This window comes from Aythya ferina (genome assembly GCF_964211825.1).
Source record: "Aythya ferina genome assembly, chromosome: 18".
NCBI lineage: Eukaryota > Metazoa > Chordata > Aves > Anseriformes > Anatidae > Aythya > Aythya ferina.
The window spans coordinates 9,138,968-9,165,149 of record NC_140317.1 but is presented as its reverse complement, the minus strand read 5'-3'; the positions used below and the strand labels follow the sequence as shown (position 1 = coordinate 9,165,149).

Genomic DNA, 26,182 nt, shown 5'->3' with positions numbered 1-26,182 from the left:
GCGCAGCTGCAGCAAGCAAGCGACCAGGCAGCAGCGCTGGATCGCGGCCGTGCCTGGAGAGGGGGCGGTTTGTGTTTGTGTTGGCAGAGCTGGCGTCAAGTGGCGGCCGGCCCAGACAGCACGAGAGGCCGAATTTGCAAGGGCCCCTTCGCCGAGGCAGAGATCAATGGGAGATGGGAGGTCGAACATTGCAGGGTGGCAGCTCCTGCCAAGAGCCCTTCCACAATAAAACCAGCACATTTATCCGCCGTCCGCTTAGTAACTCCAGATGAGGATTGCTCAGTTTGCCTAATAAATATCATCAACAGTTTACTGTTCCTTTAGCAGTGGTTTAAGAAAAAAAAAAAAAAAGCAGCAACACCACAATTATACTTGTTTGTGCATCAGAGAATCTCATTTCCCTCCTCAGTTGGAAGGGGCCACACCAAACACTGGGGCAGCCTTCGGCACAGCAGAGAGAGGTAGGGACATCCCCTCAGAGCTTAGAAAGAGCAAGAAAACGGACAAAGAAATTATCATTAATGAAAATAGGCACAGTTAAGGCAAGTCTAGATCAACAGCCTTAACCAGGAGGCTGTGTGTCCTGGGAGGGATTTCAGGGCTGTGGTGTAAGGTCAAATGGGTGCCATGTGTCCCCACCACTGGGAACAGAGCAGGGCCAATGCTTTGTGCCACCAGGGCTCAGGTTTGTCCATGGGAGAGCCAAAGGAAGCTCTTCCCAGGTGCCCATCCAACAGCATCAGATCAACACCTTGATCAGAAAGGGTGATTTTGGGGCAGTAGCAGGGTTTCTTCTAAGGTGTGAATTAATTTGGGAAGAGCTTTTTCACAGCAGTATCTGGCACCGAGTCCATAAGCCTAGATAAACCATAAATTCAGTGACCATAACAGAATTGTTTAGAGAAATGGAGCACAAGCATTATTTTATTTCTTATATTAAAGGAAAAAAAAAAAAAGCGTGATACTTTATAAACAAGAAAAAAACAGAAAAACTATGCCCAGGCACTTTGACAGTCTCTGATTCACAGCTGTCACAAGCTGGTGTTGTCCTGCAGTACCCAGTCAGATCCACTGTGCAGCTACCCTAATTTAAACCAGGTGAGCAATGAGCCTTCAGTGAAACCCAGAAGACACCAAGGGCATCAGCCTCCCAACCTGTGCTGGGACAGCTGGGGTCCCCGCCGTCCCAGGGCTGTCTACATGCTGGTGTCACCTCCTGGATGTGGCTGTGTCACAGCCTTTCTGTGACATCCTGGCTGGGATGGGGCAGCTGGCGAGGGTTATTCGGAGCCTCCTTTGACATCAGGAGCTGCCTGGCGGCATTCACGGAGGGATTTATGGTGCTGTTGTCCTCTCTCTGCTGGCAGGGTTCAAGTGGCCAAGGGACAGATCCTTCCAGGGCTGAGTGCTCCCTGTTCCTGGAGTGGTGGGAAGGGGCACAGCACCTGTCCCATTTCCATTGGATTAAGGCAGGATTTGACTCCCTAAGAAGCTTCCTATGAAAAAGGTTTACTGAAAGCCTGATTTCTTAGTTAACATGAATTTCCTGTGCCTCGCATATAATATTACAGTGACCCAACAAAACCATCATTATCATTAAGGATAATTTCTTTATCCTTTTTCTTAGTCATCCAAGCTCCTATGGAATGTCCCTGCTGCTCTCCACTGTGCCAAACGCTGACCCAACATTGGGGTGACAATATTTCAAATCTAGACATTCAGGTGGCCTTTCCTTGAATGATACCACTGATCTGCAAAAGGGACACAATTCAGTCAGCTGAGCACATGTCCCACGCATCTGCTCCTTAAGGTCCCTTCCAACACAACCCATTCTGTGACTCCATGGTTAACCAGCCCCCGTTAAGTTCCACCAGCCTGGCCAGCACATGCTGAATATGAAAATGACGTACCAAAAGCAGAAAGCCACAGGGGGCTTACCTGTCCTTGGAGAAGATCCATCAGGATGGAGGCAGCCGTAGCAAAGCAGAGGACTGCTCCCTTCACATGCCATGAGCCTGTGACTGCTTCTTCAAAGCCCTGCTCTGCTCCCCCATGGCTGAAAAGTGCCTCTGGGCAACCCATCCTCAGTCTGGGAAGTGAAAAATAAATAAGACAGTGTTATTCCTTCCTCCTTCAAGGAAGTCCCACCTGTGGTGGACCCTCAGGGTGTCTTGTCAGCATGGCGAGGAGGTGGCTTTGTGGCACCAGGCTGCGAAGCTCTGCCTGCAGACCCACCTCTGGCCCATCATGGCAAGGGGGTAAAACAGCCCCAGAGGACCCTGGTGGGGGTGGCAGGGAAAAAAATTACTTCTGTGTGGTGGCAGCCCCATGGACAGAGGGCAAATCCCCTGCACACCCAGCAGCTGTTGATGAGACCCCCCTGGACATCACCACCTCCAGTGCCGGGACAGCCGTGTGCAGCCAGACCCATGTACAGCTGGTTTCAAAGCCTGTCTGTAGTCAGTCGTACAATATAAAGTGTCTTTGTTTAGTCAACAGAACTACTAATACATGTGATTTTGTTGTTAATAGAGCTGTAAGAATTTTAAGTACCTCTTGGGAATGTGTCATTTTGGGTTGGCTTTTTTAGGCATCGCAGGGTGCTGCGCTTGTCTTTGTAAACAAGTACTGAATAAAACATTTTGCGCACAGCCGCACTTTGTACAAGTGTCATGCAGGTTTCTAAAGTTTCAGAGAGAATAAATCAACTGCAAACTGCTGCCTGGTGGTTGACTTCACTCTTTATACATAGCTAATTTGGACAACTGCTCTCCGCACATCATACGAAATGCAAATGCTGCGCATATCGTTCTTGCGGTCACATAAATCCCAACTGCTTGAGCCTCTGCCATGAGCCTGGGGTGCCACAGAAATGCCAGAGCTGGGGGAAGATTCTCTTGGGTTGCTCGCCCTTCCTTTTGGAGGATGTTCTTGGGACATATTGGCAGGTAAATGCACCAGGGAGGAGCAGAACCCCAGTTCCTGGGGCATTGCCTGCATTTAGGCCTGTCCACGGCAGCTGCTGGTCACACTGGTTTGCTGCCACCACCACTGGGCAGAACTGGGCCCATGCTCAGCCACAAAAAGCAGCCCTACATGAATAACTCCAGCAGAAAAGGGGTCGTGCATCCCACATGGTCCCTTCTCCCGAAGCAGCACTGCCGACCCGGCCCTCCTGAACCCCTCTTGGGATGCAAACTCACCTGGTCCTCCCAGGAGGCCCTGGGCACCCAGCAGGATCTGGCCAAGCCAGCCCAGAATTCAGCCCAGAGGCTCTAATCCTGCCAGGTGCTGAGCAGCTCGAGCTTCTGCCGTGTGCCTCTGCATTTTGGCAAGTGTTCAGCACAAACAGGATCGGCCCCTTGCTGTAATAATCAGGGAACGACAAACTCAGCTTGACTGAATTTCCAACCCCCCCCTTCACCCCCCAATGCAAAAATGCTGTACATTCCTTTATGCAGGTTTCCATAGAGTTGAACTTCTACTATTTTTTTTGTTGTCGCCGTTAAAGGGGTCAGCAATGCACTGTATGACGGGATCTCGCTGTCAGGAAATGTGGAGGAATTCAGGGACACTTTTAACATCTTGCTGGTGGGGTTGGAGGGCAGCAGTAAAAGCAGCATCCTGGAAATCTCCACACCACAGAGAAAAAAAAGCCTGGAGGAGCACCGGGGGGGAGTTACGAAGACATTCTGCTTTGCAGATTCTAAGTTTAAATAAGTTATTTCTTCCCTGCTTCCTTTGTTAAAATATGATATTCTAGCTTTAATTGCTTCAATCCTATTACTTGTTCCCTTTAGCAAGTGATTGTGTAGCCCCTTGCCGTGGGGAAATCCCCTGATCGTGGGTCCCTGTTACTTAGACAAGTACCCTTTCAGAAGTAAATGCCATTCTTAGCATAGGGAAGTACTTTAGGTCTAAAGGGGTTAAGAAGGCCTCCCTGCATTCAGAAACATGCAGGGGTCCCACCGTGCCAGTTCCAGCCTTTTAAACTCTTTCCAGCTTTTTTTTCTTGCAACAAATCTGTCTGACTGCCACCAGGACATAGGAAGCGTGTGCCTGTCAAAGAAATCAAGTTTACTTTTTCTGACTTGTTAACAGAGGCAGGGTATAAATAGAGCTAACTCTGCTCAGACTATTAGCATTTCTCTTAAAATAAGGGGGTAACTTCCTAGGACCTTTAATCCAATGAGGTCCAGACCAAGCTGCACTATCAGGAGAGGCAGCAAAGGAGCTTGCTGAAGCTTTTACAGAAGTCAGGTGCATTTGGGTTCCTCAAAAATTTAAGGCTCACCAAAACAAGCAACCCCAGGCAAACAAGAACTACCTCCAGCTTGGTCACTGCCACTGCCCTGGAGAAGTTCTGAGATGTTGTTGGCGCCGTTCACTCGGTGGATGTGGATCTTGCTGGGGAAGAGCAGCGTCCTGTTGCTTCTGGAGGTCTCTCTGCAAGGGAGAGCTTTACCTCCCATACGGTATTCACACGCGGGGATATGCCCAAATGACATGAACCCCAACCTGTGGGTAGACGCGCAGAGCACTTGCAAGAGGGAGTGCGAAGCTGACCTGGTGAGTGATGCACATTTCTGTATCTCTGCGGTGCGGGCGGTGGGTTTTGGTGGTGAACTTGCTTGCTTGCACCACGGTCTCTTTCTATTCCATGTAGCAAGGCACCAGCACCGTGCTGGACTTGATCCAGACAATGCACGCATTTAATTGACCCGTGACCTATATAAAATAGAAAAGGTTTGATGAATTATCAGTTAAGCGGGGAGGTGTGTGGCAGCTGTCACTTACGCTGCTGTGGGTACGGCAGGCACTCTGTTTGATCATTTTCCTTGCTTTCTTGTCAAAGGAAACATCAGAATTTGATACTCCAGAACTCAGCATGCCTTGGGGCCAATCCACAGTATTTTAGCAGTGTCACGATGTTCTCTATTGTTGGTAGCCATCATCAATGCTTTATATTCCTGAGTGGGGGGGGGAATTCTGTATGAAATCATTTGATTTAACATTTAAATCATCAGCCTTTTCTGCACTTTGAAACATAAAGCGTGCTCGGAGTGCAGAACAGGGGCATGGTTAAAATGACCAAGCAGATGTTCTCTGTGATGCTCCCAGCTCAAATTATGCTTAGCTTACCACCCTAAAAAACATTTTTCAACCTGTCAGCACTGCCAGCTCAAGCTGGCATCTGAAAATACCTGCTCTTCCTGCCTCTTACATCAACGGCAATGCTCCTGCAGCCCAAAGCAGGCTGACAGCCACATGTACCGTGCAGAAAGAAGTCATTTGGTTCGTGCTCTACAGCCATGTTGTTTCTGCAGTGCTAGAAGTAGTGGGGAGAAGGAAAAAAAAAAAAAAAAAAAAAAAAGGAAAAAAAGAGGGAAAAAGGCTCATCTAGTAAATGAAGAGATTTCCTCCAATGGATCCCATGTGTTACGAATGAAGGTGTTCTTTTTACTTTCATCAGTCCCGATAAAGCCTTCTTTATTTCAACTACCAGGTGCAGCAATGAATATTAAGAGACTTGTAAAAACCCAGCAGCAGCAGAGGACATTGCTTTAATAATTTACTGGTCAAAACCTGAAAGCCAGAAGCCACTGGATAAAAATACTCACTTTAGCCTTGTCTGAGCAGAGTCCTGGGAACTCACATGCAGGAGTCTGACTTTGCTAAACCATGCTCCTTAACCTCAGCTGAAACCGTTTTGCAACTTTGCTTCTGAAACCTCGTAATGTGCAGCTGGAAATAGGGAAAGAGTTATGTTATTAGGTCATCTTTTTCCCAATAAGGAAAGGATACTGGACTCAGGGGAAACTATTGAGTTTGGTAGCTTAAAAAACATTTTGTTCTCACTTACAGAGAAATCTGCTGGATTTCAGGGGGTTGCAGATGTTTAACACATGGTGGAAGCGTGCCCTGTCATGTACATGGCAGCAATGTTCATGGTCCCTTAAAGTAATCCTTAATGAAACGGATGCTGTGATTCAGTGGACACACATCAAATACCTTGTCTGTAGAGAAGACAAGAATTCTCCTAAAATTAACCACAATTTAGAGCTGACTGTAGCTAAGATGGGGTGTAATAAATTACTAGAATAGCGATGCTGCATTTGAAAATAGGACTAAAATAGGACAGAGAAGCCATAATGAGCTGTTTGGGGTTTGTTTTTCTAAATACCATAGAAAAATTATTTTTGGAGCAAGAATTTCCTTACTTTTGAGGTATTCTATTATTTCCTCTACAATGTGAACAATTACAAATCCTTGGCAGTTTCACCTCCAAGAGTAGGCTGTTAGTCTCAGGGAATTCAAATAATACTTTACATACTTCTGTGGAAAATAAGAAGGATTACTGCCTACAGCCATATGATAAGTCTTTCCATCCGCTCTTGTTTCTCAGGGCTTGTCCTCAGGCATTTCGGAGTGCCGAAGGGGGGTTGTTAGCTCTGTAGTCGAGCAGTCCATGTGACTCTAGGAAAGACTTATGATGTGGTTAGTGTTTAAGAAATAGCAATACCTTTTCCTTCTCTAGAGGCTTCTCTTGAAGCACTTCGGAACCCCCAACGTGGTTAGCCACCTCCTGGGAGATGCTGGAGGGGTTTACACTTGTTGCTGGTGGGGACACCAAGTTTGGGATCAAGTGACAGACTTAGGTCCACTGAGCTTGAAACCTTAAAAGTTTCAGGGGTCTCTGCTTGCTGGGTCTCTAAAGAGGACTTAACTCTCTCCCAAGTAATCGGGTTGTTTTCTTACCCTGCAGGAATGCGAGACCTTTGAGAAGTGCTGTCCCAATGTCTGTGGGACAAAGAGCTGCGTGGCGGCTCGGTACATGGACGTCAAGGGGAAGAAAGGGCCGGTGGGAATGCCCAAAGAGGCAACCTGCGACCGTTTCATGTGCATCCAGCAAGGCTCAGAGTGCGACATCTGGGACGGGCAGCCCGTGTGCAAGTGCAAGGACAGGTGTGAGAAGGAGCCGAGCTTCACCTGTGCCTCTGACGGGCTCACCTACTACAACAAGTGCTACATGGATGCAGAAGCTTGCATCAAGGGCATCACATTGAACGTAGTCACCTGTCGATACCACCTTACCTGGCCGAACACCAGCCCTATCCCTGCAGAAACAACAGCTCGCCCTACCACCGCCTATTCCGAGACAACGATCATCGACATCCTGCCGCCGGCTCTCGTGAACAACCCCGTCCATCAGTCTGTCTATGTGGGAGAGACCGTCAGCTTCCTCTGCGATGTTACAGGAAGGCCCAAGCCAGAAATCACATGGGAGAAGCAGGTAGATGGGAAAGAAAAAGTCATCATGAAGCCAAATCACGTCAGAGGGAATGTTGTGGTCACCAACATTGCCCAGCTGGTCATCTACAACACCCAGCTTCAAGACGCAGGCATCTACACCTGCACGGCCAAAAACAGCGGTGGCCTTCTCAGGGCTGATTTCCCTTTGTCAGTCATCAAAGGAGAACCCACATCCAAAGAAGCTTCCCAGAACAAAACACACTTCCCAACTGATGAGTGCCTGAAGCAACCAGACAGCGAAGACTGTGGAGAAGAGCAGACCAGGTGGTACTATGACGCAAAGAAAAACAACTGCTTTACTTTCATTTACGGGAACTGTAACAGCAACCTCAACCACTTTGAGACCTATGAGAACTGTATGCTAACGTGCATGAATGGCCCAATCAACATTTGCAATCTGCCAGCCCTCCAAGGCCACTGCAAAGCCTACGAGCCCAGGTGGGCCTACAACAGCCTGACAAAGCAGTGCCAGTCCTTCATTTACGGCGGGTGCGGAGGTAACGAGAACAACTTTGAGAGCCGGGAGGCCTGTGAAGAGATGTGCCCTTTCCCGAAGAACACGCACTGCAAAGCTTGCAAGCCACGCCAGAAGCTGGTGACCAGCTTCTGCAAAAGCGACTTTGTTATCCTGGGCCGCATCACAGAACTGACCGAAGATCAAGACTCAGGACACGCCCTGGTGACAGTGGAGGAGATTCTCAAAGATGAAAAAATGGGATTAAAATTCCTGGGGAAGGAACCACTAGAAATCACGCTTTTGAACATGGACTGGAGCTGCCCGTGTCCCAACATGACCACAGTGGATGGCCAGCTCATCATCATGGGAGACGTCCACAATGGCATGGCTGTCCTACAGCCAGACAGCTTTGTGGGGACCTCCAGCATCCGGCGTGTACGGAAACTCCGCGAAGTCATCCATAAGAAAACCTGCGAGCTTTTGAAAGAGTTCTTAGGATTACATTAACCTCCTGCACACGTGTCAGCCTCCCAGACCTGTGTGTTTTGTAGGGCTAACAAGCGCTAGGCTAGTGCACAAACTAAACGAGCTGTTTGAAGATACAGTGTAGGAATTATGCAGAACCCTTATTTTAATCCATTAATGATGCTTAGCAACAATGTAGTATGGTCTTTGGCAAGCACGTAAGACAGCAGCAAAAGGCTATTAATCTTGCATTGAAATCAATTTGTCCATATAGGAATGCCATTTAACTAGATGACTCACTGCAGTAATTATACAATTTTTATATAGCTTCCATCATAAATGACGGAATTCATAGCATTTGTGTAGTTAATTGGTACACAGCTAAGTAATATATAATGTCAACTTAATCTGTCTCATTTACAGTATGGAAATGTTATGGTAAGTCATTATAAGTAAGTCACACTTTTGTCTCCTCATAGCAGCACTAATATATTTCACGAGAAAAGCCTGTAAATTATTGTCTGTATTTACAATTGCGCACATTTAACCAATCTATGTGTTATGAATTTGCTTATTTTAATTCCTAGCAGTTTCCTTTGGATTGTACCTCGTTTTTTGAATGGCAACTACTACCTGCTGGCAATCCTTACCTGAGAAAACTCCCACTGAAGAACTCCCTTGATCCTAAACCCAGAACAACAGGTCCATGTAAAAGCCCAAGGCACACTCTCACCCCTGAAATTACTTTTCTGTCATAAGAACAATGTCAGCAAACACCCTTATTCTATTGCACTTTCCTATTTTCGTTTTAATCAATATATTGTCTGTCTATCACACAAAGTGCAAGGCAGGAGGATGGCAGTGTGCTGCCAGCTGTTTTGCTTTTGAAAATCCTTTCCATCTGAGCACATGCAGTGATTTATTGCTTAATTTCACCAGAAAGCCTGTTTTTATAGGCGAGAAAGTAAAATAAAAGCAAAATGAAATCCAAAATAGAAAAGTGCAATACACAGTCTGCAGACTTTTCACACATGCACAGACACAACGCCAGTGAAGCACAAATGCATAGACACAGACACACTCAGTAGACAGTTTAAAGATATTTATCAATTTGAGCCTTTTAGGGCATGCTTTCAAATGATGGAAAACATTTTGTGCTAGGCCACTGTATATACGTGCATGAATAAAAACCCCAAGAAAGACGGTGTGGGCTGTGGGTGTGAGCTTGCATATACACATTTTAACATTTGTGTGTCCCAAAAATGTAACATTTGCCTATGTAAAAATCCTTAAATAAAGAAAAGGTTGATCCTGGAAAAATCCTGCCTCTACTGGGGAATGTCCTTGCCCGTCAAAGTGGGACGTGAGGGCTACACGGTGAGTCTCATCCATAGCACCTCTTGGTTGGGGTGGGTCACCTCATCCAAGGCACCTCTTGGTTGGGTCTCTGCAGTGCCCACCATGGCACAGAAAGCAACCGAGGGCTGGAGCAGCCCCCAGCCCCACCTCAGGGAGCTGAGGGAGGTGCAGTGAGCACTGCTCCATGCTGACATCCAACGGGTGGGCTGGGGGCCCTGCCTGCTCCTGCACACCCATGTATGATAAGGGCTGGCAGAAGGAGATGAAAGAAGCAGATGTTGCACTTCAGCATCGCATACAAGCCTCTACATCCCCAAAGCTTGCACACATCGGGTGTTTTGCAACTGTCAGGGGTTGCAGGAAAGAAATCTAAGCGTGGGGAAGGTGAATTGAGAAGTTAAAAGTGGAGCCCTACTCCACTTTTCATGGTGGGTTTTGGGCTCAGCAGCCAAGCGATGGGCAGGGACCCCAAGGAGGCAGAGGGCTGGGCTTCTCTCCTGGTGGTCTGGGCTTGGGAACTGATCTAAATCTCTGCTTACGTGTGTAATTCTGGAAGAAGCTGGGTGGGAGGGAGAGGAGCCTGGATCAGACTGCTGACCAAGAAAATACCCGCTTGCTTTTTGTGTTGCACCTTTCCTATGCGTAAGTGAGAAAAATGCCAATTAAAGGTTCATAACACTTGCCTGTATTCTCGTGACAACTCCTTCCTGGGGCCAAGAGGTGCCAGTCCCACTGCCCCGAGCCCAGGCCATGGCATCTGTCATACAAGGAAGCTGTAGGAAGTGGCATGTTCCTGCCACACTTTCCAATGCTGAGGCATTGGAACATGGAGGTTTAATAAAGACTGGCTTTATATGGTTCTTTCTTCCAGAAGCTAAAGGATTTTGCAAGTGTGGGAGTGTTTGAGCGGCTCTGGAGACATACCCGGTTGTTCCAGAAGAGCTGGGATGCAAAAGCTGCTGAGAGCAAAAAGTAGCTGATGCATGGCTTTTCCAGCAAGCACATTACCGTGCTTATGTCTAAATGCAGTCTGAGAACTGCTGCTCCCCAAGGCAGAAGGAGCTGTGCCATGGGCATCCCCTCTCGGGGGGAAATCCATCCCTGACCATCCCAGCAGCACCTCCCCTGGGCACAGGGCTGCCATGAGCAGAGCCTCTCCACCTTCTGACCTTGAAGAGCTTAGCTTGCCACTCGAAGCTAATATTTTAGTTCAGCCTCTTATTAAACCTTTAAGAAGCCTAAAATTCAAGTCTGACCAGTCAGCCAGCCCGAGGAAAGCACACGCACAGGGCCAAGCGCTGAAGGATGTAGTTAAAGCCCTTGCAAGGCTAATAGGTACTTGCACAGAGCTCCTGATCAGAAAATCCCTCTCGCATTGTTCACACACAGTTTTCTGCCCTGTTCTCTAGGGTGCATATTTCAAGGCAACCTTGAGGTTGTCAGAAAGCTGGATGGAAATGCCGGTTTGTATCAAAAGTGTGAGAGAAAGGGAAAAGCCTGTTCAATTTCTCTCCTGGCTTTGACGCAGGCTGGGAAAGAACACGGTGGTGGAGCTGGAGGCAGAAGACCCTCTTCAAAGCACATGGCAAAGGCCAGCAGCCTCTGGGGCAGAGCTGAGTCAAGCGTGTCCAAGCATGGAGAGCAGCAGCATTTCCATGGACACCCACCTGTGTTTGTTGGGCTGGCACTGAGTTTGGGCAGAGCAGGAGGTCTGCAGGTCCTGGGACTTGTGCCGAGCTTGGCAGCAGGTAGAGCCCATGTGTGGGAGGAGAGGGAGAAGGGACAGGGACCTGCAGGGACAGAGACCTGCAGGGACCTCTGCAGGGCTCAGGATGGAGCCGGAGGTGTGCCGGACCCTCAAGCTGCAGGAATGCACAGACAGTGAGTGATCCAGGGGCGCACAGAGCCGCTGGCACCAGCACCACTTGCCCACCTCCCGGTCTGGAGTGACGATGAAAAGTACAACGCATTGATCTGCAAACCCTGCAGCTACAGCTGAATGGAAACCATCCAGCACATGGATCTGAAAATGAGTCACAGGTTACTGTGCAAACCATCTGCACAGCCGAGCTCTATTAGCAGAGGGACAAAATACCAGCAAAAAAGTGACGGCGAGAAGCCTCTGACAGAGCACGCCCGTGTTATGGGACCTGGCAGCACAGGGCGTGAGGGCCCCAAGGGAGCAAGCACAGAGAGGTGGCTGCGTAATTCTCAGAGGTAGGGGCCTGCATCAGCACAAACCCTGGAGCAGCTAAGGTCAAGGGAAAGAGGAAATTGAGAAAGAGGAAATATTCGCGTTGTGGGAGTCAGAGATGAGGTCAGGCAGAAGCTTTGATGGGCAACCAGCTCCAGAAGTAGGAGCAAACAGAGATGGTGACACCACTGGAACATGATTCAGATGGCAGGGGTATTTAAGAGCTTAGCTCCCAGTTGTTTCAAAGGGAATTAGGGACCCCTGCAAGAATTACTGCCTGCCATGGGCCTGGGCTCCTGAGGGCGGTGGCTGAAGCAAAACTGCTGCACGGCTTCCTGCAAAAAGAAGGAATAATGCAGCTGGCACCAAACAAGCACCATGCAACACGAGCCCTGCTTCCTCCACATGAAGCACCTCGTGCCTGGTTCACTGAAATTCGCCCCATGTGCACATAGCGTGAAATTCTCATATAGCCAATTGCCAGGAAAAGATTATGGCTGGGCTGGATATCTACATCAGGGTTGTGCAGAGCCAGGTTTCCAGAGGCCCCGGGTGCTGGGAGCTGCTGGAGTCAGTGAGAGCCCTTTGCTGCTCCTCAGCTGTGAGCACGTCACCCCAAGCCAGAGCTGCGAGCCTGGAGCCTGTGTTTTTATACCAAATATTTAGTGTTTTCCCCTTCGCAGGCTCTGGTTACTGATTGACTACAAATGACCTCCAACTGCCTTATTGATTTACAGCGGCTGTCAAAGGACAAAAAATGAGCCCCATGCTCAGGATCTGAGAAATACTGTGAATGGAGGTTGCACAACTGAATAAATGTTCTGCCAGCTCTTTAAATCTTGAAAAAAATGCCAGCTTGAGCTCCTGATCTACAATGCAAACACCAGTGGGATATGAAGATAACACTGCAGCATTATTGGACATATCTGTTAGCCAAAAAAGCAGCACAGCCTGCTTAATTCACAGCTATTTATGGCTGGGCAAATGATATGACATTCAGGCCCAAGAGCTTAGAAACTCAATGGAAAGTCTTGCAAAGGCTGCTCTGCAGTTCAGATTTCAGCCAGAAAGTTCCAATTTTGGTGTTTTACTCTGGGTCTATCAGTCTCTCTGCTCAGACAACCCTCCGTGGTGCCACCTCTGTGTGGTGGTTACAGGACACAAAGGCCCATGGGTCTCGTCCCACCTGGCAATGCCTACCCTCTCATTTGTCACAGTGAAATCAAGAAATGCAGGAGGAAAGGAGGAGGCTGGAAAAAGAGAATGAGGAAAAGAGGGAGGAGGGAGAGCATTTTTACACCTTAAACTGGCACGATGACACGGTAGTTGGACTGGATTAACTGGCATGAAAAGGAACTACCCCTTAAGGAGTCTGTACCTTCTCTTCCTCCTTTGCTCCACTCCTAGCAGCACGCTCAGATCAAAGTGGGTACTGTAACATGCGTAAAGGACATTACTTCCACTACTGCTTGAAATAAACAAAAAAAATAGCAGTAATAAATCTCCAGAATCAGATGGTATTCACCCAAGGGTAAAAGTACTCACATAAGAAATTGCTTAACTATTAACTGCAGCGGATAACCTTTGCTTGCTTCTTTGCAGGACCGGAGGGCTGGAAGGTGGCAAACATGGGGCTAATTTTAGAAAAGGGTTCCCAGGAACTGGTCACAAGAACTCAGCAAGTCTGGTAGAAAGTGTAAAAGAGAGCAAAACTCACCAGATGAATGAGTGTGGTGTAAAAAGGAAGAGTCTGGTCTGCAAACTTCATCGGGGTGAAGCAGTGCTCCGTAACTCTTTGAAGCAGTCATGAGGACAGAGATGGTCCAGCTGATAGAGCTGACTTAGATTTCGGAAAGGCTCTGTGGGGAGTTCTCACCCAAGATCTTTAAAGAAACTTAGCTGTCCTGTAGTGAGACATAAAGCAGTCTATTGAGCCAAGGACTGGTTAAACAAAGGAAAGAAGGGGTGAGAATGAAAGGTCAGCTTTCATAATGAAGGGAAGTCATCGGCAGAGTCCCCTGGGGACATGTACGATGGCCTGGGCTGCTTAATGGAAATGATCTGGAAAGGGATTGGAGAGGCAGGTTACCAGCTTCGTTGTCAATACCAAGTCATTTAGGACTGCAAAAAGACAAGCCGACAGAGGAGCTGTAGAAGGACACTGTAATACCAAGTGACAGGATGACAAAATAGCAGATGAAATACAATATTGATTAATATACATGGGGGGAAAAACAAGCTGTACCTTCGCATTGCAGTGATACCTTCAAACAAGCTACTCTTATTGGAAACCTAGATGATTTGGGACTGAATTCCCCTCAGTTTGCTGCTCTCTGAATTCTGGGTCTCTGCCTTGAACCCACCTAGCAGAGCTCAGCTCAGGCCACACAGCCACACAGATGATGGCTAGGCTCGGCTGAAGGTTTCAAGGCTGGAGAGCTCTCATGGAGAGGGAGCTGCTCTGAAGTGCCATGGTGGTCACCCAGAGCAGGACAGGACCCACAACCCTGGGGAGCAAGGGGCTGCTCCGAGTCGTCACAGATAGATTTTCAAAGGTACTTTGATGCATAAGGATAACAGCTGCCAGCAGCATTTAGGAACTTGAAAGCAAATTCATTTCTATTACTTTTCATTCACCTGGGTTTATTTGAAAAAGCCAAGCAGACATCTCTATCACCTGCAGGAATATACATGCTAATTGGCAATATCTAGGAAAATAAATGTAAATCTGGCCCCGTTGCTTCCCAAAGTGGCACGGGCAGCAGCTGCGCTGCCCTCCAGTCTGAGTCCCTGTTTCTCTGCTCCCTGCTAGTGCCTCCAGAATCCCACAGACAGCATGGAAAACTCAGCAAGAATAACCACAATGGGGATTGACCACACTTCTGTGCTCCAGCGAAGGAAAAGCGGGGGCTGAGCCCCCCCAGAAACAAAGCCACAAGTCACACACATGAGCCTCAGACACGCACCCGTGACTGCGTTTTGTCCCAGGACATCCTTTGAAGGCTGTGGGGACAGCACAGACCAGAACCTCTGCAACCTATGGCCCTCAGCAGAGCTCTCCATGTCCAGTTCATGTCCAGATCCTGTCCAGTGATGTCCAACCATACCACTGTGGTCACAGGAGACAAACCCAAGCACCAGCAGCTGACCATACACATGCACAACTGCTGCGCCCACCACGGCAAACCCCAGATCCCACACAGCCACAGCTTCCAATTTTTGCAATGTTTGGGATGCAGAGAAAAACAAACAACCCCCCCCTCGTCCCCCAGCACTGAAATGACGTCAGAAGGCTGGAAATTGGGGCAGGAGCATCCAGCTGCTCCCATGGCCTGACACAAGATGGCGTGTGGCATCGCGCTTTGGGGCCTTGCCTCTCGCCTTGCACCCGCCGGGTTTCTTCCCTTCCTAAAGCGAAATATTCTCACCTACTGTGCTTAGATTCGCCTTGCTCTCGTCAATTTAACTGTTTCACAGACACTCTGCTGTATAATTTAGGTTTTTCTAAGGGGAAAACAACCCCTGCGGAGCTGGATGGCTGGGGTCGCGCTTCGCTGCCTTTCATCTTTGCCTGGTAAGCGATACAGCAGAGAAATGTGAGGTTTATTGGAAAAAATAGATATAGTCGGCAGTGTGATAAGGCAGTCAAAATCCATTTGCAGAGCTGCAAGAAAAGGACACAATGTATAATTTATTTGGTGCTTTTTGTCTCCCTGTATGCAGATTGTCTGGTTTCTAAATATATTGGTCCAGTTATTCAAAATTATTCATGAATCTCTTCAATGAATAATACTTGACCTGCAGATAATCCAAAGAGTGAATATTGCAATCAAATTCTCCATTTCTGCTGTAATTTATCGTAGCTAACAGATGTATACGACTCAGGTAATTACCCCAGGATGAAACTCAAACTGTATATTTGATTATAATATTTGCAATTCACAATTTGCACTGTGCTAGCTGGCTCGAAAAGTCATCTAATCAAGAGACGAGCAAAAGTATCTTATCTCTGGCATAACTAAATCGCTGCTCCTCTCAGTCGGTTTGGCATTTAAGCGAAACAAGAGCCGTTCACGAGTACGTGCAAGCGGAGCTGCAGCACTGTGAGGGCTGTACACAGGCAGGGCAGACCTGCACAGAGTCAGCAGTGAACAAACACAGATTAAAAGCGAAATGCTAATAGCTTTCTCAGATCTACAGATTGAACAGGTGTGAGAAACAGGACTCACATCAAAGGTGTCCTCATCCTTAAGGTCTCTGATAGCTTTTTCCAGGAAAATATCTGGAGCAGGGTCAGGTGGGCATTTTTTTTCCTTGACTGTCCAACCTATGTCTGCACTTGGAATTATGTTCACAGGGCCATGTGCTGTGAGCAGTGATGGAGAACTGCTCCTCGCCCACAGAGAGCTTGCAGAGGGCACAAGCTTGCAGATGGGACAGTTTTTACTTGTCTGGGTTTTCAGCTGCACAGGCAGCTCAAAGCATTTAGGATTCATGAGTCATGACTTGCAATATCATGAACTTGGCTTTAAAATCCTGTTATTTCTTTCCACAGAATCATAGAATCATCTAGGCTGGAAAAGGCCATCTAGATCACCAAGTCAAACCATCAACCCGACCTGCTGAGTCCTGTCACTAAGCCTTGTCCTTCAGTACCACATAGAAATGCCACAGTCACGTCCCTTAAACACCCCCAGGGATGGGGGCTCCACCACAGCCCTGGGCAGCCCATTCCAGTACTTGACCATCCTCCCCATGAAGAAATTCTCCCAAATGTCCAATCTACCCCTCCCCTGGCACAAACTAAGATCATTTCCTCGCATCCCACTGCTTGCCACCTGTCTGGATAAATTCTCAGCAGTATTGGTTGTTCTTTTGATTTGCCATCAGATTGCAGATCCTTGCAGCAACCACAGTTTTCAGCTGTTCTTTGCCCCCACCAGCACTAAACACATACACTTTTTCTCATTTTTGTTTGTGAGTGGAAGTTTAAGGTCTTGCTTAATCACATAATCTCCAAAGCAGGAGCTTTAGGAGATCTGTCAACCACGACAAGGCTCACAACACTATACCAGGGTCAGAAAGAGCAGTGTTGCCATCTAGGGACTTGCTGTGAGCTTTAAAAAATGAGATATTTTTTTCCAGATGGGATGCTCTAATGTATTTCAAATGGATAGTGGCCATTTGCTTGCTTGCTCTAGGCAGTCTATGGATGGAAGCAGGTACTGAGGGTGGCCTTTTAGGCTTGGCTTTTGTTTTCCTGCAAAATGACGAGCCCTTTCAGTTCAGCCCTGTGTGCCAGGCAGACACCCAGCCCCACAGCTAGCAGCAGCTTCACACTCACTCAGGGCACCGGGAATGCATCTATCCCGGCTCGCACCTGCACACCTGCTACTTTTTTGTTCAAATTTTCATGTTTAGTGAAAGTTTTTCAGAGGACAAAGACTGAAGGAGGATTTGCTGCTCCTGCCCTGGCAGGAAGATTTACACATGAGCAAATGATTTGTAACAAATACAGCGCAAGATAGATGGAGCTGCTTCTCTTGTTCACAAATTATTTGCAGACTATGGACTTGAAGAGGAAGAAAATTTTCCCTTGCTTTGTAAAATACACGCATGCATTTTTTTATTATTATTATTTATGACTACATTCACTGGGAAAAACACTCCTGAGAGCACCTTTTGCAGAATTATTGCAGCTCATGGGTTGTTACATTTGTAATCTGGAGAGAGGAGAGGTTCCTGTTCCACCCTCCTTTCTCCTATTTAGTAATTGCCTTGACCAGTGAGACTTTTGTCACGGGTTTGAGCCTCTGGGCACTGCAATGTCATAAAATCAAAGTCTGAGGCCTCCACCTTTCCCACCAGTGTATTGCAGAAACTGCTCCTGGGTTTTGCTGGGAGAGTGCAGCTCCCTCCATCAAGCTCCAGGGCAAACACATGCACCACACACACACCCCCGACCCCTTGAAATTTCTGCATGCATTCCTAAGCGTGGTAAATATATATATATATATATATATATATATATATATATATATATATATATATATATATATAAAATAAAGCACAATTTCTACAAATATTTCTGGCAGAAGGAAAACTTCTGGAATGTGAGGTGCCACCACAGAAGGAACTGGTGGGAGATGGACATGGGAAACGGGGACAGTGGACACCCTGAAGGGCTCAGGAGCTCCACGTCTGCCAGTTTAAGGAAATCTGAAGCACATGGATGGGACCCACGTGTGCCACAACCACCAGAGCCCCAGTTCCATCGCAAGGAGACGAGCCCTAGTGTTACTTTTCTGCAAGGAGCTCTGAGTATAGCTCCCCACTACACAGCACTTTGCAGAGAAGCCCACACATATTTCTGTCGTTGGGGGTGGTTATGTCCCATAAGGGACTAACTTGTTTTCTTTTCCTGTATAAAGCTTTCCTTTCCCTAGTTCCACAGCTGGAATCGGAAGGCACGGCCACGTACTTGGCAGTGCTGGGAGCGGGGCAGGTCCGCAGCCAGCTGCGCTGCATTCATGTGTGATTTGGAGCTTTCCTCCTTGGCCAGCCAGGTACCTGAAGCAGCTCCAAGCCCAGTTCTTGTGGTAGCTGCATCCTGCAGGAGTCACGCAGCCTCATGAAACATGCATTGGTACAGGCTGCCTAATAAAATCTAGCAGTTCATTAAAAAGAAGAAAAATATTATATTTTCACCCTGACGATCCAGGCGCTGCTAGGTGCTAACTAGGTCACTGTTCAAATCCCTGCCTTCATGGCTTGTGTTCCAGATGTGGGCATGTGTGTCTACATTACCTATCGATTTGTGCAAATCATGTAACATACACAAAACTCATTGGCCTGTGAGCTGAGCAAATACCCAATTGGTCTGTGCATTCATTATTGGTAGTAGCAGATGGGTTGCTTGCTTAAATAGATGCATTTGCAAACTCCTCTAGGTCTGCTTTCAAAACCAGCAGTTTGTTTGCACAGCATGGTGCAGCCAGCTCCTCCCCACCCCGCTCCCCAAACCTCCCCGGCCTGGAGCTCAGGTGCTTTCAGCTTTGCATAAAGAAATTCTGAACACGAATACGTTTTTGCAAGCACACACACAAAAAATCTTTCGATTTGTAATGTATGAGTAAAGCATTGTTTATGCTCATGCACTGTTAATTGGAGTCATCCATAATATGTCAGTCTAAGTGCAAAGTAGAGACAGAATAAAAACATCTACAATGGCCTGGTGCTGCAAATGCTGAGTAACTTTATGCTCTGGAGCAGATACTGTCTGAACAGAATCATTTTGTTCACTCCTGGAGCTGCACGTAGGGGATGTCTGTAGTTAGCAATTGCAAAGGAGGAAAATAAACAGCTACGTTTTCCTGCATTCTGCTATTGCACCCTCAGCTGACAAAAATAAATAAATAAATAAATAAATAAAATCAAGGGGTGGAGGAAAAGCCCATTTGTTTGCTTTGTGGCTGCTTGGAGGGGTGTGCTCTCATTTTGGGGGCCCAGGGGAGCAAAACTGAAGCGCCTGATCTTTGTGGATTGTTTCCTGTTAGCATCGGAGGTGAAGGCTGACACAGAATGGAGCAGCCGTGCCAGGTCTCTGCAGGGCAGCTGGAGTGCTACGGGATATGAATGAAAGACATGGCGCAGGAAAGCAGGGCTGCTAGGGATTTTTGCTCATGCTTTTTAATTCAGCATTCCTACATGCAAAACCAGTGTCTGCCCTTGCAGGACTGTAGATAACATTTGGGGGACATATCAGTTCTCCTGCTTCAGGCCAGTTCAGACTCCTTGCCTGAAAAAAGCAGTTAGGAGCCAAAAGGTCCCTGAGGAGGGGCTGTTGTGCTCTGCCTGGGCCCCACCAGGACGGCATAAGGTCTGCAGGTTCTGCTGCTGTGGTCTCCTCCAAACTTCGTGCCTCAAGCCCAGCCCTTGGACCAGCCCTGCTATAATAAAGCATCTTTGCTTGCTTCAGGCCTGGAGCCCCACAGGGCACAGTTCAGGATCCCCTTTTAGGGGTGCAAGGCTCCGATTTCACCCTCAGTGAGCTGCAGGCCCCTCCTTGGGACCCACATTGGTCCCAAGAACCAGCTCCCTGCTCTGGCCAAGCTGCTCCTCTGCCTGCCATCTGCCCAGAACAGCTCCCGGCATCAGAGGTTTTTCAGTGGCAAAGCAAGATCCAAGCTCCTCTCTACCTCAAGCCATCAGAATATTTCCATTGACTTTAATGGCCTCGTGCATCCAAATTTTTCACATGCAGCATATAGGGCACACTAAGTGAAGGGCTCACAGCCCCTTGCACCCTTTCCAGTAGCTACAGAGAGAAGAGCAGCTGAGGATGCAGCATCTGAAGGCGCAGCTTTACAGTCCTCTGCTGTGTCAGACACAGCACCCCAATGAAGCAAACATTGCTTGCTCACCCAGGGAGCCCATTTATACGCACTGCTGGCCCCCACCTGCCTGGCACACCACAGCCTCAGCCATCCCGCACAGCGCCCTGCAGACCTTCTGGTAGGAAGCTGGAGGGAAAGGAAGTGCTGAGCAGGCTCATGTGCCCGATCAGCTGCCTGCACGGAGCCCAGCTGGCCCTTTCAGCCCCGCTCCCACAGCACAACTGCTCAGAGCAGGCACTGCAGCCCCTCAATGGCCACCTTTGTCGGCAGTCACAGGGCAGGAACACGCAGGATGCTGACGTGGCACCGCGGTCACCGGCTCCGGTCCCCTGCTCCCGGAGCATCAGGACCCAGAGCCTGCCTCTGGCTGCAAGCAGAGGACGGACAAGCTCCTTCCTAATCCTTATGTTAACTTTCATGTCTAAAAAACCCCAAACAAACAATCAGCAGAGGAGGGAGGAAGCGGAGGCATTTCCCTCTTCTGCAGTTCCTTCCTCTTTCTTCAGTTCTTATTTTCCTCCCTTCTTTCTTTCTTCCCCTACCTGTCGAAATGTGGTTACTACAACACGATCAGCAAAAAACTGCAATTTTGATGTGTGAAGCTGTTGAAATTTTAAATACTTGCTTTAAAAAACAAAGCAAAACAAAAAATCCGGAGGAAGAAAGTGTCCTTCCCGCTGCCCTGCCAGCCCAGAGCACCTTTTCCTCCCAGCGCCACGACCGCTGGGCTCACAGAGCCAAAGCTTCTTGGCAGGCAGGCTGCCACCCTGGTAAAGTCAATGTTTACATTTGTCACATATATTTTTAGTGCATCCTATATCCAGCCGTGCCTCATGGGCCAATTGCCATGTCGAAGCAAATGCTGCTTCATTTTTCAGAAGGACTGAGAGAAGAGAAATCCCCGAGGGAGTCCTGGCAGCAGCTGGCTGCAGGGTCCCTGTTTCACCAGTCCTTCAGGTTCCTCCAGTTCACAAACGTGAGCAGAGAAGGAATTTGCTCTACAAGAGGCCTGCTGGTGCCTGACCTCCATAAAAGCAAGCACCTCTCACGGCAGCAAGGTTCAGCCTGGGCTGACCGTGCTGGTGGAGGGACCATTGGGCTGAGTCAGTCAGGTTTTGTTGTGTTCTGGTTGTCTTCTGCGGCCTGCTTGGCACCTGAGAACTTCTAAGGGTTATAATAACATTGACTGGATCCCAGTTTTCCTTCTTTTTACCTTAACTCACTCGTCCTTGTATTGCTAAGACACAGTTCAGTCCTGCACATGGGTTAACCACTCGGCTTTGGACACCCCCAGCAAAAAGGGTTTGTGCCGCGGCCTTCAACATTCGCTGCTGTGCACTCCCACTCAACATCGGCTCCCTTGAAAATATCCCCATAAAGCATAAAGGCCCAGTTTAGGCCTATCCCGATCAAGTAGAGGATATCATGCAGATGAAGTGAACAGTGAGTAATCCTCTTCTTTCTCAGGTGGTGGAAAGTGTCACACACACCACAGGAGGACAAGGGTGGCCTTTATGGTGCCCGTGGCTCATCCCATCCCTGGCTCATAGTTGACCAGTAGCTGCTCCTCCAGCTCTCCTCTGCCCCCATCCCACAGCTCTAGGACAGGGCTGGTGACACAAGGCAGGGCTGGGAGGTGCGAGGCTGGTGGAGGTACCCCAGAGTCACCCGGAGCTCTGGAGCAAGAGGCAAACCTCACCACACCTCTGCCAGGCACAGAAATATGGTTCTACCTTGTGCTGATGGGGAATGGAGACCCAGAGAAGCCAAAGCAGCTGCCTGAAGCAAGAAACTGGCGAGCACGATTAGCAGCTCATATCCTTTCATTCACAGCTCTCCACAGCATAATTTATCATGTGGTTGAAAAAAAAAAAAAAAAAAAAAAACCACAAGTAAAGGAAGAAATAACTGGCTAAAGGTTGTGCAGCCTTGGCTCTCCTTTGTCTTTCAGCCTGCCCAGATAAACGTCATTATGGAAAGGCTGGGGACCCTGCAGCTCTGCAGCTCTAACAGGGAGCGAAAGCAGCGACTCTGGATGAAGATAACTGCAGCAGTTATATGACTAATCCCGACATCTACGGATGTTTTCCACTCTGCCTGCAAGAGTTATGTGATCCTAAGCATCCTTAAGGAAAACAACTCCATTCTGGCTAGCAGATGACTAACTGCTAGCAGATAATACAGATATCTTTTCACATCTGAAAAGAGACCGACATACCCAAGACGACAGTGCCCCACAGAAACACTTGCCGAAGAGACTCAAAGCCAGGCACTGGAGCACAGCTAGCTGTTCCCAAAAAGCAACTGGGAATCAGACAAAGGGGGAGCCCGTCTGCAGCGCTGCCAGCCAGAAGGAGCCTTTTGATCAAGGCGATGTAAACGCCAGGACAGGGAAGGGGCCAGGCTGCCACCCACAGCAATGCCCCTGCAGGATTAAATGGCCTCTGGTCTCTCCAGAAGAAAAAAAGAAAAAAAAAATAATCAAACCACCAGCTCTAAGCACTCAGGCTTTGGGAGAGTAATATCAATGTCAGACTCACAGCTCCCATCTCCCCTTACATATCGCTCATTTTCTAGATTCATCAGGCAGACATTTGAGTACGTGGAAGCCATTTGTGCAGGCATCAAAACGCCAAGCTCGCTGGAGATCTGACCAAACCACATTGCATGTACACGTAGCACATCACCCACAGCACACACACAGGGAAGAAAAGTTTCAGTGGCCATTAAAGACGTATTTAAGGTTTCCCTCCCTAAAGTCACCTCTGTGGCAGGTGCCCATGACCATCCCCTCCCTGAACTAAGCCATGGCAGGGGGCAAGCAAGACAGCAGTGGTGGCACCAGCGTTGGCACTGGTCATGGTGGGGTGCAGGGGGTGCTGCAGAACAGGAGAGGGACAAAGCACACAATGTCACAGCAGGATTGTTGTGTGACTGAAGTGTGCAGTGCTGCCATTGACAATTCGCTATAGATCAGCAATGGAACATTGTTCTCCGCCATAAGCATGGGTATTTTTAGACTAATGTGTTCCACAAACGTTTTGCAAAGGAGTTTTCTTTGCCTGAAGCATCTACTTCTTCTCAACCTTCCTGTGATGCAGTGCAAACCACGTTACTAATAAAAATCATTCTTTAATTTGCTTCCCGAGCACAGTTCACAAAATACATGGTATATTTGGGAGTGTCTGTATACTCTGCTATTTCTGTCCTTCTTATTCAACCTCAGAGAGCAGCAAAGGGAACTGTGAGTACAGAGAGAGACGGCCCTGCCCTGAAGAGATTACAGTCTCAATCAGATAATACGCTGCAAATTACACATGGTGAAGCACAGACCTCAGACAAGCTGAATGGGGAAAAGGCTTGGTTTGGGAAGGAAATGAGGAAAAGTAAGTTTTAAGGAAGACTTTGAAGGAAAACAGAGTAAAATTGATGGAAAAACAAAACAAAACAAAAAAACAAAAACAAAAAAAAAAAAACAACCAAAAACAAAACAAAACAAAACAAACAACAACAACAACAAAAAAAAAACAACTAGGAATTTCAGAGAATAAGATATGAGAATGAAATGGAGAGCCTAAATTTCACTGACTTTGGGTGAGTAAGCTGTTCCAAATACTGAATTCTTAAATCTAGAGAGAGAGCAAGAAATGGTGGGCCCCAGTGCCACCAGCAGCTTCACTTACCTCCCCCAGCTCCTGCCACGAGACGTGCTCAGAGCCAGCAGTGCAGCCTCAGATGCGCTGGGATGGATGCCTGTAAGGGCCAAGCAGCTCTACCACACAATGCTTACACTTCTCTTCTATTAATTGGGGTAACAGACTACCTCCCATAGCTCATCAAGGCTCTGCCTTCATTTGTAGACTCAGCTGAGCAGGAGTAAGGGCAGCAGGTGCAGTACTGCGTTGTAGCAAGGATGGTGTCGGATGGAAGCAAGGCAAGGGCAGGGAGAGGGGACATCATTTATTAGGTCAGCTGGCATACTTGGAAAACTAGACATGCTTTCAGGCACATAAGGCTTCCTTAGGTCTGAAATAGAAGCAATAACCTTAGAGCTAAATACAGGTTGAGAATAATTGTTCCGAGTTAGACTTCATTATATTAACGAATTAGGCAATTTGAGGGAAAGGATGATTGGTTCTTGTTGATCAAAGGGAGGATACTAGCCAGAGGACAGCTGATAATGTCATTCATGGCACAAAGAGAGGGTGAGAGAGACGGGAATAATTACTGCCTAGGGATGGCTGGTGCTAGCAAAAATTATAATGTGATATGCAATCAATATCTGTGTGATTTTTATATCCTAGAGTCAGGAATTTTAATACTCAGATTGTCTTTTGAAGAAATTTTGGAGATCTTCCTTAAAGGTCAGGAGTGAGAGGTCAGAGATGGTGTGGCTGATCTCTGTGCATTTGTCTTTTGTCAGTTTGTATGAGTTAAATTGGGTTAGTTGCCATTGGTTGTTGCCACTGCCAACTATGGAATCTGTAATGCGAACTGCACATCAGCACCAGAGAAGCAGAAAACAGGAGGGCAGTGGTGGTCTCAGTCATTCTGTATCGCTTAGAAATCTGATTCAATTCAGCAGCTGTGGTTAAATGCCAACACTCGTGAGTTCAAATCTATCCCTGTTTCCTGTGAAGTACCAGTCCTTAGGAACCTGTGATATCCTATGGATCTAAATTTTCACCTAAAAGTTAAGTTCTCAGTAGTCTTGTAGAGAAAAGCTAGAAAGTTCTGAAACTGATTTAAATTTATACCCAGAAAATAAATTAATACGATGCAAGGTTGATTATTATTTATAGCTGTCTCATAATTTCTAAAATATTCTTGTAGGCCTGAATCAAGTGATTTGGTTTGACAACACTGAAACAAGGACGACACTGTAACAGTCTAGAAGACATAAATAGTGAACATCATTATGTGTTACTAAAAAATGAAAAATCAATCATTCTTAAGTAAAATATGCCCTGTGTCTCAAAGCAGTTCATAAATATAACATGAGATTCACATATTATCTGCAAATTAGGTAACTGCCCCGGGTGTTAACATTTTTCACTGTAGTTAGGAATTGTGCACTCTTCCCACTAAATTGCCAAACAGAGGTGCTATATGTACCTGGCCAAACTTGAGAGATACAGACAGATTGGGAACCTGTTGACTTCAGAAATAAGGTGCAGTTATCTACAGCATCCGAGACTCAGCAGGGAGTTAAAAGCTCAAGTATAGGCTCAAAAATACAGAAACCACTTCTGGAAAGGCTCAAACTATCTGCTGAAAACTGCACAGACAGTTCATAGCACAGCCAGAGGCAAAACCTTGTAGCCCTGCCTCTGTGCTCATACACAGGATGCTTAATATTGTGGTCTAATGAAAATCAAAGGGGAATTTGTTTTAGTTTGTAAAATCTGTATGCAAGTCTAATTTTGACCAGCAGCAACTTCAGTGAGTAGGCTGGTGTAAAATTTTCACATGATTTGTACTGGAGGAATATATACTTCTATATCTATAGAAACACCCACAGAAATTCTTTTAAAGAATCACAATAGTCGGTATGTGAGATCTCACTGTTCTGGAGGCTTTCTGCTCCATTGGTGGATGAATCAGACTTTATAGCATGGACAATGAGAATTAAGTGCTTTACTTTTATATGCATGCCTTATTTTATTATTATAAAATATAAAGGTCATGTAATATACGTTAACTGAATTGTACTATGGAGAAGACTCTCAGAGGCCACAGCAACTGAAGGCAGTAAAAGGAGGGAACAATAGGTCAGCCTCAGATGTTCCTGTGGCACAGACAAATTGGATGAAGTTCCTTATTGACAGCAATAGCCAGCTAATGTCTAACACTGGAATTTCAGTGGAGCCAGAGGAGGAAACCAACAGAGAAAAGGGCAGTGACTTGCCCAGAGTCAGAGCTGAAATGCGGGGTGCCCGAGTTGTCATCTATTGTCCCATGTTCTTCGCTAAGCTGCCACCTCTCGTTTCCGTCAAC

The 26,182-nt window shown here is 47.3% G+C and overlaps 2 protein-coding genes across 6 annotated transcripts; one reads left to right on the top strand and one right to left on the bottom strand.

Annotated features, from left to right (window-relative positions):
* Positions 1-906: 906 nt before the first annotated feature.
* LOC311420903 (uncharacterized protein) lies at positions 907-24,231 on the bottom strand. 5 transcript variants are annotated; one of them, XR_014684610.1, is made up of 9 exons: positions 23,869-24,231; positions 5,864-6,017; positions 5,622-5,745; positions 4,567-4,728; positions 4,328-4,446; positions 3,448-3,543; positions 3,204-3,361; positions 1,939-2,089; positions 907-1,496 (listed from the first exon to the last, which is right to left on the bottom strand). XR_014684610.1 is itself a non-coding variant. In XM_084492268.1 (5 exons), exons 2-5 carry the CDS (start codon positions 13,595-13,597, stop codon positions 12,031-12,033), a joined length of 306 nt encoding a protein of 101 aa, XP_084348394.1. In that variant the 5' UTR covers positions 13,598-13,693; positions 23,869-24,231; the 3' UTR covers positions 10,978-12,030. The 5 variants fall into 5 exon arrangements, 1 of the variants encoding a protein (XP_084348394.1); XR_014684608.1 differs by having other exon boundaries at positions 3,448-4,446; XR_014684609.1 differs by having other exon boundaries at positions 907-1,418; positions 3,448-4,446.
* On the top strand, positions 4,368-9,674 carry WFIKKN2 (WAP, follistatin/kazal, immunoglobulin, kunitz and netrin domain containing 2). Its single transcript, XM_084492247.1, has 2 exons — positions 4,368-4,569; positions 6,767-9,674. Exons 1-2 carry the CDS (start codon positions 4,369-4,371, stop codon positions 8,276-8,278), a joined length of 1,713 nt encoding a protein of 570 aa, XP_084348373.1. The 5' UTR covers position 4,368; the 3' UTR covers positions 8,279-9,674.
* Positions 24,232-26,182: the final 1,951 nt, after the last annotated feature.